At 38.1% G+C, this 12,631-nt stretch overlaps 1 protein-coding gene across 3 annotated transcripts in view; it reads right to left on the bottom strand.

The window, feature by feature from the left end:
• The window catches only part of IDE (insulin degrading enzyme), a 101,680-nt gene that overhangs the window by 28,514 nt on the left and 60,535 nt on the right, over window positions 1–12,631 (bottom strand). For all 3 annotated transcript variants that reach the window (XM_014862941.3, XM_044754133.2, XM_014862940.3), the window contains exons 11-13: window positions 10,998–11,101; window positions 3,175–3,277; window positions 866–988 (exon numbers count right to left, since the gene is read on the bottom strand). In XM_014862941.3, the coding sequence (XP_014718427.1) occupies window positions 866–988; window positions 3,175–3,277; window positions 10,998–11,101 (330 nt within the window). The remainder of the gene's footprint in view (window positions 1–865; window positions 989–3,174; window positions 3,278–10,997; window positions 11,102–12,631) is intronic.

Here is a 12,631-nt window from a genome sequence, read left to right as displayed (position 1 = left end):
AAACACACAGTAAGAGAGGTAAAAATCTTTCTCTTTGAATAACCAAACCTGTAACTTGTTAAAATATCATTTTTAAAGAAAAATGGTTGTCTCATTAATAATTAGTTGCTTTAGATAAATTAAATTTCATGTTCCTAAACACCAATTCTTGTCTCATTGAGTTAATCTGAATGTTAGGTCATTTGAAGAAAATAAAAAGCAAGAAAGATGTAAACGTATGGTGAAGAGTTTGGAAAGAGTTACTTTTAGAGTTTAAAAAGAGGATATGCTGTAATAATTTGACTCATTTTTGTACACAATTTACCCAAGATGTGAAATAATGACATGAAAAGAACATTATGACAAAGGGAAAAGCAAAAAAACACTTTTCAATCATCTTCTCACTGGCTTATAACTCCATTAACTTCATATAATCACCCTGTCAAAACGAGAATTGTTTTTAAAGGCAAGAAATCCAACAGCTTTCATTGGATATGCTCTCTTCCAGGCTTTAGAGATTCTTTCTTATCTCTACCTTTCATGATGCTGCATAAAATTACTTCCTTACTGGGTCTTCAGTGAATATGGAAAAGAGGCCACTATCTTAATAGATTTGTGGTTACAGTCCAGACTTACTATTTTTTTTCTGCAAAGAAAATAATTCCCTAGATTCTACATTGTTTACAGTAGTTTTGTTTGTTTGTTTGCTTTAACATTTATAGCCTTCTAATATTTCTATAGCTATTCTCCCCGCAACTTTCGTCACCTCTTAGGATGTGAGCCCCTCAAATCAATATAGTACCAAATGTAAGAAATCATCTCTCTGGTCCCTTCCATGTAACAGGTCTGTCCCCTAAACTTAAAATCACCGATTCTAACAAGTTACCTTAATAAGAGAAGGGTATGGTGTCGCTTCTTTTTCTAATGATAAAATCTCAAAATTCGTAGGGATAAATTCATTCTTTGTTGGAAGTTTAAATTTCCCATTCAGGTCAGCATTTTGCCATTTCTGGATAAATAATAAGAAACACACACACAAAAGCAATTAGAGTTTGATTCAAGAGTTTAAAATAGTCACTCTGCTTACTATCCAGGCAAATATTAAGGGGATAAATGTCACACAGCATTCTTTTCCATCATATATAAAGAGGCTACTCCCAAGATCTATTGATGACTTTTCATGAAACTTGAGTTGGAGTCTCTAGTACGAATCAAGTTTTTTTACTTATCTATCTTTCCTCTTTACACATCTCCAAAGTGACCAGCTGAGGTGAAGGAACAATCTGAGACTGTAGGACACTGAGAGGCTAACAGGTCCGTATGAAGATCATGTTCCCTCTAGCTCTTTAAAGGTGGAGAATAATCTGTACAGGGACACATTCCCACAACTGCTAAACTACAGGTCATTTATATGAGCTGAGCTTCCAGCTATATTGCGTTACTAGCATGTAGCCTGAAAGCTAGGCTAAAGGGGGCTTCTTTCACTTCAGTATTTCTTCTTCAGGCCTGGCCCACACCTCTCCCAGATGACCACGTGAACTCTCAAGTGAACCAGTAATTCGAGCACAAGGTTAAGGACAAAGTTGAAACTTAAGTCTGGATTGTGAGACAGGGTTGAGACAACCTGCAGGCTGGATCTGTTCCGTGGCCTCGTTCCAAAAGCTAAGCGGGACAGACCACAAGCCATTGATTGTTGAATTTTAATTTATAAGACTTTTCATTATTTAAAAAAAAATAAAAGCAAATGTCTGCCAGTAATCTGAGGTTCAGTAATTTGGTCTCCAGATGATGTGGCACAGCTTTCTAGCTTCTGTTCTATTTTCGTCCCTGCCTTTGTGTCCTTTGGCAGTGGGATGGTGGGGATCTTGGCCATATTATTTATAAGCAGCAACTTAAGTCTCCATAATGGCTGAATAGTAGAGACTGGTAAACACTTAGTAAGTAATTTCACTGCTGAGCTCCCAGACAAATTTGTTTTTAAAAAATTCCCACCAGGGCAGGTGTGTCATGGTCAGAGTTTGGTGAACAGGGGTTCTCTCTTGTTTTAGGATTAGTTCAGACCCAGCACTAATTCATGGGAGATGAGCTTTCGTCACAGTTTAGCAAGATGGATATTTTCACAGGCTAAAGGGTTCCAGTGATCTCCTTCTGTGCTGTGTATGTCAGAAGTATCAGTAATGATTTTCTTTCTTAAACTATTTCTTTTTTTTTTTCTGTTTTGTGATAACACAAGTACACTTAAGAAATGTCCATTACTTGAGTTTAACTAGAATCTAGTCAGAGCAAGGCTTTCTGGTGTCTTCTCATGAATAAACGACACAATCTCAAAGCTACACAGCCAATGAGAACCAAAAAAGAAAAAGTGCTAAACAAGTAGATAAGACTCACAAACAAAATCTTGACTACTGATGAATGGAGTAACACTATCTAAAGATATTCGTGGGGCCGGCTCCATGGCCGAGTGGTTAAGTTTGCGCACTCCACTGCGGTGGCCCAGGGTTCGGATCCTGGGCACGGACATGGCACGGCTCATCAGGCCACGCTGAGGCGGCATCCCACATCCCACAACTAGAAGGACCTGCAACTAAGATATACGACTGTGTACAGGGGGGCTTTGGGGAGATATAGCAGAAAAAAAAAAAAAAAGATTGGCAACAGTTGTTAGCCCAGGTGCCAATCCTTAAACATATTCGTTTTGAAACAAATCCTAATTCCCCTGTGTTGACAAAAAGAACAATGATACAATATGAGGCATAAAATACAGCGCTTCCTAAAGTGAAGACAGTATGGAATTCCAGAGACTTCTCCCCACCTGTGTTCACAGCAAGATTGTGCGCTCTCTGGAGCCCCTGCATCAGGCTTTCATGCTGTCTACTCCCATCTCTCCTGCCTGTCTCGGTGCCTTTGCTCTTCCGTGTATTTGGACTTTAATGATCTTTGACTGCATGGGGATGGGAGTCTGCTTTACAGCCCTGCTGGTATCACAGAACATGAGAAAGTGGCCACAGTGGCATTTTTTCATGCATAAACCTAAGCTCCAGCTCTCTATCTCCTTGTTCACTCCTCTCAGGAAGGTACAGACAGCACTGGGCCATCATCCTCCACACTCAGGGCTGTGAGCGGGCTGATCTAGGGAGCTCGAGTCCTTCTGTGTCCCTCACACATTAGGCTTATTCATAGATGCGTTGACTCTACCTTAATGACCTCATCTGGTATAGCTTCTTGTCTGTACTGGGTTCCATACCACTCTTCCGTGCAATCCGTTTTTCCCTCAAAAGATTTGGAAACTACTGCAACCCTAGAGATAGATGGAAAAAACAAACAAACAAAAATCTATAAACTCATGTTGTATACATAAATTTATAGAACCTTACTCATGAAAACGTAAACAACACCCAAGAATGAATTGGGCCTATAATATACAGCAAGTCCTTTAAGTTAGCTGAAACAGGCAACGGATATATAGAGGTTTCTGATCAGAGTCTCTGTTATCCTTTGGTTACAGCTCATCATTTTTAATGTGAAAAAGTGCTTGCAGGAAAGACTCTTGTGGGTATGCTATTGACTGAAATTTTAAAAGAAGAGTAGCTAGGGAAAAAATGGAATAAGTTCAGTTGAAAAAATAGTCCTTAAAACGGCAAAACAAAGTACTCCCTCCCAGGAAACGCTCAGGCTCAGGGTTAACACAAATGGCTAAGAAAACTAGTTGGTTCATCCAGAGATCCAAAACCAAAAACACTTATATTATTACTTGCTAAGTTTGTGCTCTGTTTTTTTCCTGCCAGAGACTACCATCAGCTCTCTCTACTACATGTCCATTGGCCTTTCTGCTGCTAGAGAAGAGGGCAAGACCAAGAGGGGGCTCTCTGTCTTCTGGTTCATTAAAAACTTTCTTTGATGGCATAGTAGAAACAGCCCTGGAGAGAAATTGGAAGGGAGGTAAAATGATGTCAAAAGATAAGTGAACGAAAGATTACAAGTAGAGGAGCAAAAGACGCTCTGCACCAATGAAACTCCTGTCCCTGTGGAGGATCGTCAGGGACATTTCTGCCGCTGCTGCCTTTTCATGATCAAAGTTGGAATCATTACACTCCCATCAGCAGACTACTCAAGCCCACAGGGTGGGACCAATTCCATTTTGAATCTTGTGGATAGTAGAGTGCTAGGCCAACAGCTTGGATAGCTTGCCATAAAGTCAGTCCCGTTGTACGGCTTCACTTCTCCCAATTCAAATAACTAGGTCCATGTCTCTTCCTCCTTATTCTCACCTGTCCTCCCAGAGATTTGGTTATAGCCTCTGAATGTTGGCCTCACAGCTGAAAGCCCAGTACTTGCAACCAAACTCCCCACTACTGAACACCCATCCATTTGCAGAATCCTAATCCCTGTGTTCCAAATGCCTGCTCCTCGGTGGACCTCCCCAACTTCAATGCCTGACTGTCTGAACCACTGTCTATTTCTTATTTATTCAAGACAAAATATCCCACCTGGCTAACTGGACTTGGTGTTATCACCTGCTTTAGGGTAGATATCATAAACAATATGACTCATCTATCAGTTTGACTGACTAACCTTCCAGCTCAAGGTGTTCCTGCTCTGGCCTAATTGTCACTGACCACTACCAGTTCTAGAAAACACGCTAAATAAGAATGTGTACTACAGGGGCCGGCCCGGTGGTGCAGCAGTTAAGTGCACACATTGTGCTTTGGCAGCCCGGGGTTCACTGGTTCAGATCTCGGGTGTGGAACTACGCACTCCTTGTCAAGCCATGCTATGGCAGGCAACCCACATATAAAGTAGAGGAAGATGGGCACGGATGTTAGCTCAGGGCCAGTCTCCCTCAGCAAAAAGAGAAGGATTGGCGGCAGATGTTAGCTTAAGGCTAATCTTCCTCAAAAAAAAAAAGAATGTGTACTACAGAAACACAGAGAGGACTCACAGGGCTTAACAGATGAAACAGTTATCATGTCCAGAAGTGATGCATGTTGGCAGTCTGAGAATCCCTTTTGAGAAATATGTGTAGAGTGTGTACAGAACTCACATGGCCACCTGAAGGGTATGTGTTGTTTCTTAAGGTCATTCATTCAATACATGACAGAGCCTGCTAAGACTCAGTCCTAGAAATTGCTTCCACTCTTGCTGACTTCTCAAAGAATGAACAGCTTGATTCTCAAGGGGACCTCTGAAAAATGTGTTAGGAAGTGGAATAACCTGGTAGAGAGGCGGCATTCCCACCTTGTCTTCCATGAGACACTTGATTTTGGGAAAGTCTGTTACATAGATGGCTTTGGTTTACCTGAATGACACCCCATGCATCAGAATAATGGGCAAGGGACTGATTACAACTTGTGAAGACTGAAGCATTCATTTGGCAGTGGACTTGCGCTTTGAAACAAGAAAATTTTAAAGTGAATTCTGAGAGAGAACGTGAAAAATCTCAGGGAAAGGTGACAAATGTTTTGGAGGACCACTATATGACAGAAAGCAGCAGACACTGGAGGCTGTCCAGTAATGCTCCGGTTTAAAAAGGTGGGGAAGAAGGGAGATTGTCAGGTACGATCCTAAGGGATTTAGATAGTTACAGACCAAAGTAAAGTGTATGGGTAACATCTGAAATGTTATCATAAGGAAGTAAATATGAAGTAGATAAACATAGCTCCTCAAACTATGAAATATCAAATATTGGCCTAACAAAAAGAGAGACTTTTGGAGACCAAGAGTTAGTGTAACACTGAGGAATTCAAAATTGAAATATACAATGGAACAGTATGTATTAAAAAATAAATTATAAAAGGTAGAGAAGGAGAATAACAATAGAGACAAAGTAAACACATGTCAAACCTATGGAGAAATCTATGAACCAGAATGGGGAAACACAAGAGCACTTGAATTAGGAGAGAAGAAAAGACAAGGCACGATAATTGCAGCACACCACAGACAGCTGCAGCATATTTAACTGCAGGCAGTTGAAAGAAACTGGCACAGATATTATAGCCTCTTAGGCAATCAGCTGGAAATCTAATTATACTAAAAAAGTAGTCTTGATGAGTTTTTTCTTAAATGTGTGTGTACATGTGTACGTATGTGGCAATGCTATTCTTTACTTTCTGTCCACAAAGAATTGGCTGCTGATATGGTACTGACATGATCCTTAGAAATAAAAGAAAATGAACTTTTTTTCTCACACTGAAACTTAAAACAGTGAGAAAAAGAAACTGTGGGTTAGGATGCATGCTGACTGTTGACTTCAGGTCAGCCATTGAGAAATGCTCACGGGAATGAATAGCTGTTGGAGCCGGATGGAATTCATTCAGAAACAGTAAGTATACTGACTACAGACATTAAAAGGCAAGAGGTTCCCAAGAAATGAATTCTTACAAGACTTTTGCAAAGAGTCTCCGAGAGAGAAAAGGGGGAAGATGCCCAAGAATGAGTAGAGGCTTCATTGGTAATTGTGATGAATTAAAACAGAATTAGTGGACAGGGCACAGACCTGGCATCAGACACTTGGATTCTGGTCGATACTGTGACTCACTTTCTTTGAGATCTGGCCAAAATCACAGTTAAGATCTAAATTAGGCAAGTCTCTCGGCTTCAGTTTCATTACTTTTTAAATAGGGATTCAAACTAGATGAACTCTATCTTTCCACTAGTAGAATTCTACAATATCATGATATTAAATCATATTTTTAAAAGATACACACAAAAGAAGAAAGAAGATGCAAAAAAATCTACTGACGAGACTCAAAATCAAGCTTAAAGAACAGTGATAGGAAAGCTAAAGTGCTGAAGAAATTCAAGTTTATTTTTGAAGGGTTTCTTAAAGTAAGAAGGAATCAAGAAATTTTAGGCTAAAAGCTTACAGTATTCAATCAACTTTTACTGAGCCCTTACCAGCCTGAATTCTCGGAAAGATAAAAACAGTTCCTACCCAGAGGAACTCAGAATCCAATACGACACATGACCCAAAGCAAAATGTGATATGCTCATCTCAAGTCAGCAAACGACAGGACTACGGATCTCTAATTTACACTGTCTTTGACAGAGGCATAGGTCTTTAAACTGCAAAGGTAGACCAAACAACGAAAGAAGGGAACTGAAGCCCAGGATGGGTGAGTGAGCCAGCCAAGTGATTCAAATGAACTCATACTCCAACACAGATGAGTAACATTCTCTGATGCTTGGGCAACTAACACGTCCTAGTAGGATCACTGCCCGTCACCTTTTAGAACTACTGGAGGACAGAAGAGTTAGATGACTGGAGATGGGCAATCGCTCTGATTTTCAGAAAGGGAAAGGAGTATAACCTAAAAACGATGAACCAGTGGATTAGGCCTTGACCCCTGACAAAATTCTACAGTCGACTGTCAGACTGTCAAACATTTAGACAAGAAGACAGTTATCATTAGGACCTGCATGGATTCACCAAGAATAACTCCTCCTAAACGAATGGATTTACTTATGACTTAAGCAAGGCATGCGGCAACCTACAGCTGTGTTTGTAGGTTTAATACGGTGAAATGGGCACCAAATGATAGGATCGAAGGAGGCAGGTTGATGCTGCTGACAGAGTAGTAACAGGTAAATTAAGTCTCAACATTCAAAAGAACTTCCTAACAATTAGGACTGGCAAAAATGGAACTGACCACCTATGCATTTAATGAGCTCCCCATCCTTGGAGGGCTTTAAGCTGGTGACTACTTGTTGGAGATACTGCAGAAGGGATATATACCTGACAGAGGTTGGATTAAATGACCTTTAAGGTTCCTCTCATCCTGAAGGATTTTCCTGTTTATTTTCCTACTTGGTTGCAAGTTAAACTTGTCTCAGTAGGTATCAAAGAAAGTATTCTTATCCGTGAGCAACCCCAGTCTGGCCTGGTAGCTGGCACTATGATCCCAGACTGTTCTGCACTGTATCACCGGATCTGCCACAGTTACAATTATACCAGCCACAGAGACCAATCCTACAGAGAAGCAGCACTTCTTCTTTAAAGGTGAGGGCAGACAGAAAAAGAAGTTCTCAACTCTAACTGCATAAGATATCAAATTTAGAAACAGACAATTTAAACAAAAGTAAAATGAATGCTCCTGCAAATTCACTCCTACAAAGTGTTGCTAGGTCAAATCACTGGCAGCAAGAATTGTATGAACATAATTTAAATCATCGCTTTTCTTACCAAAAAAGCTTATCCTTAATATGTGATATAATCTTAAATAGCATTACCTTGTACTTGTACAACACTTTTCAATTTTGCTAAATCATTTTGCATCAGATAAAAAGATAAAGTACTATCACCATATTGCAGATGGGCAAGTTTCAAGGAAATATTAAATGAGAGGCAGTGTGCATGACATTATATAAAAACTTTTCACATGTCCCCTTTGCAGGGTGACGAATTCTGAGGTTTCACATTAGTTATTCAATAAACACTGGTTGAAGAAAAAAGCGATCTGTCCAAGATCTCATGACTAGTAGGTGACAAAGCCACACATAACTAGTCACTGGAAGGACTCTTAACAATTGTCTAGTGAGTTCTATTATTAAGTTTAAAGCTGTTTCTCCTTGTGTTGATAGGTGGTTTTGTTTTTAGAAGAGATAGAATAAAATTCAACAGGATTTAGGTCAATTTTTTTTCAGAATATAAAAGCCTAAAATGATTTACTGTGTGTTCTGAGTAATTTTCTTCCACATATCTTAATCATGTAAGCAAATGCACAAATCACCTTATGAACAGAAGTTTTCAGTCTTGATGAAGTATAATTTATCAATGTTTTTTCTTTAATAGTTACTGCTTTTTATGTTCTAAAAAATCTTTGCCTATTTCAAGGTTTTTATTTTCCTATGTTTTCTTCTACAAGTTTTACAGTTTTAGCTTTTACACCTAGGTCTATGATCTATCTCAAATTAATTTCCATGAAAGATGTAAGGTAAAGATCAAATTTCATCTTTTCCCATATGGCTATGCAGCTAGTGGAAGAGCACCATTTGTTGGAAAGACTTTCCTTTCCCAATATAATTATGTTGGTGCCTTTGTCAAAAAAATCAGTTGACCAAGGATGAATGGATATAGAAAAGTGGTATATACACACAATGGAGTATCATTCAGCACTAAGAAGGAAAGAAATTCTGTCACATGCTACAACATTGATGAACCTTAAGGATATTATGTTAAGTGAAATAAAGACAAGTACGATTCCACTTCTATTAGGTATCTCAGGAGTCAAATTCACAGAAACAGAAAGTAAAATGGTGGTTACCAGGGGATGATGGGGGGCGGGGGGGTAGGGAGTTGGGAAGAGTTGTTGTTTAATGGGTATAGTTTCATTTTTACAAGATGAAAAGTTCTGGAGATCTGTCTCACAACAAACAAATACACTTAACACTACTGAATTGTACACTTAAAAATGGTTAAGATGGTAAATTTTATGTTATGCATTTTTTACCAAAAAAAAAAAAAGGAATTAATTGACCATATATGTGGTGGGCCTATTTCTGGACTCTTATCTATTCTACTGATTTTTTTGTCTCTCCTTATGCCAATACTGCAATGTCTTAATTACTGTAGCTTTATAGTAAGTCCTAAGATCCGGTAGTTTAAGTCCTTCAACTTTTGTTTTTTTTATGTAAGACTGTTCTGGCTAGTCTTAAGTCCTTTGTATAACCATATGAATTTTGGAGTCAGCTTACCAATTTCTAAAAGAAAAAACAGCCTACCAGGATTTTGACTGTGATTACACTCAGTCTGTAAGTCACACTGGAGAGAGCCGACATCTTAATAATATTGAGTTTCCTAACCTATGAACAAGGTCTTTAATTTCTCTTGGCACTGTTTTGTAGTTTTTTGTCTACAGGTCTTTTTTATCTCTGGTTAAATTCATTCCTAAGTATTTTATGTTTTTGTTGCTATTATAAATAATTAAAAAAATTTTAAATTTGAAATAATTATAAATTCACAGGAAGTTGCAAAAATAGTACAGTGAGATCCTGTGTACTCTTCATCCAGTTTCCCTCAATGTTACATTTTACGTAATTATAGTACAATATCAAAACTAGGAAATTGGCATTGGTACAATGTGTAAGTATAGTTATATGTCGATTTACCACACATATAGATTTTTGTAGCCACCAATAATACTTCTTTTAATTTGCTCTTCCCATTGTTTGTTGCCAGTTTATGTCTGGAAAAGTTCAAACAATGACAACCAGGAAAAAGACTTTGGTAGAACAGTTCTGTCAAAAGGATTTTTTTTCCTCAAAAAGTCCTACAGATTGTTGATTTTATTCATAAAGCAACTGTTCCAAAACCATATTTACTCAACTGCCAAGTTCCCAGGAGAATTTTGGAAATATGTGCTTGACAGAGAAAAATTTAAAAAGCAGAATATGTGCTAATAAAGTATATTCCTTCTATTATTTAACTTTAGAAAATATAGATGAAATTCAATTTTAAGGCAGAAATATCATGTGGTAGCTCACAAGCTGTTTAGGGCTGACCCTTCTCTGACAGGAATACTTCTGTTACCGTAAGAGCTCGTCCAATTTTTGACCTATCTCCTGGTTAACCACTGCTCCGTCAGAAGCATTCTGAGACGTAATCCTTTCTTCTACTTATTAAAAAGGCAGTGTCCTCACTTGCTTATAAAACCAGATAGGTGAGCTGATACCTTGGGCATCTGAGTAAGAATGAAGCAAAGTTAAGATAATATATTTTTATAGTTTATTCATGATAATGAAATTATAATATAAAAGAAAAAGTCTTCACGTTTTAGAGATATTGCCTCAGAATAATTCAGAGTGGAGAGAGGATAAGTGAAGAAGGGTGAGCAAAGATCAAAAAGCCTGGTCAGGTACTGACTGTTGAAGTTTGGTATTGCTTCATTATACTATCCTCTCTATTTCTGTAATCATGCTTGATAAGAAGTTTAAAAGTATTTTACTCACAATTTCAAATTTTCAGATTCTAATCATTATTGAAAATTTTAGTATATAACAGTAAAATCTGTAGAGTGACTCACCGGACATTTTCTGGTCTGAGTTTATCGAGAACCATCTCTATTAAATCGGGTCTAAATTCTTCCAGTAAATACTCAGCTGTGAGGACTTCTTCTAGGGGATAATACTTTTTAAAAGGAAAATAAATAAGTAAATAAATAAAATGTGCAAGGCTACTAGAGAGTCTAATTTATTAAAGCAAACAGATCTCTGACACATAAATCCATTATTTTACACCTCCTCTTTCCCTTCGAAATTTTTCCCACTGGAAAAATTTCTGAATCTTTTCTCTTTCCTCCATGCTTTAAGCAGTTTCATACTGTGGGATGATTTTGCAGTTAATCACCAAATACACTTACATTATAGAGAGCAAAATCACAGTTTTTCAGGGAAAAATGTGAGCAATATTTCTAGTTAAAAACTAAGCACTTGTTAACAAAAAAAATCTGATGGTTAAATGCTGACACCTATAGAATTCTTCATATAAAGTACACACACTTTTACAAACAGAATCTCTTCTCAAATATCTATGAATAAAATCAGACAAGCATTTAGAAATCTGTCGTGGAGAAAAAAATGACATTTTTGGCTAGTGAAGAAAAATAATGTAGAAGACGCTTTTTAGTAAGAGCAACTTCCAATGCACTGAGACAGACTGATTCATTCATTCAACAACTATTTAATGAACACCTACCCTGTGCCAGGCAGTGTTCTAGATGCTGCTAAGATAAGACAGATGATGTCCTTGCTCTCTAAGGAGCTCACATCCTAATTGAGAGGGAGGCGGACAATAAACAAATATCTTCACAGTGACAGGTGCTATGAAGAAAATTAAAAAGGGGCAGAGGCATGACCAGGAGGGCAGGGAAGGTCTCTCTGAGGAAGAGACATCTGAGTGGATACCCAAATGATAAGAAGAATCCGGCCATGTAAAGACCAGAGAGTGTTCCAGGTAGAGAAAACAGGAAATGTAACAGAGACTGAGAGGGAAGAATAAATTCAATGCTTGAAGACTAGGCAGACAGCCAGTACTGCTGGAGGGGAATGGAAATGGGAGAGGGAGGTTGGAGAGTGGTATGGAATATGGTCAGAGAGACATGAGAGAGAGGCTGGGGCCAGATCACCTTGTAGGCCAAGGCAAAATTCTGGATTTTATTCCAACTCTGATGGGAAACCATTGAAGCATTTGACACAGAGGAGTGAAACAATCTGATTTTGGTTTTCAAAAGATCACTGAAGCTGAAAGAATAAACTACAGTGGGGGACAAGAAGGAAAACAGGGAACCCAGGTAAGAGACTATGATGGTAGTCCAGGCAAGAAATGATGGCAGCTCATAGTAGGGCGTTAGCAATGGAAATGGAGAAAAGTGGATGATCTATAGCTTTCACATAAGTAGCACTTGACACATTGTAGAATTGAAAAATATTTAAAGCTAGTAAGCAAAATGCCCATGTAATGAAAAATATTACAGATGATAATTTTTAGGATGATGAAAATTAAGATTTTTTAAGCATAGCTTGACATCAAAGTTTATTTGGTTGCTACAAAGTCTAAAATTTTATACTGCAGCTTCAATTTTTATCATTTGTGTAGTACTGAAAATAATGTATTCAAGATCACTGAAATACTTCATACACCAACGTAAACAGTAAAATA

This window comes from Equus asinus, chromosome 2 (genome assembly GCF_041296235.1).
Source record: "Equus asinus isolate D_3611 breed Donkey chromosome 2, EquAss-T2T_v2, whole genome shotgun sequence".
Lineage (NCBI taxonomy): Eukaryota > Metazoa > Chordata > Mammalia > Perissodactyla > Equidae > Equus > Equus asinus.
Note: the sequence above shows the minus strand (reverse complement) of the source record. Positions and strands in the feature narration are given on the sequence as shown.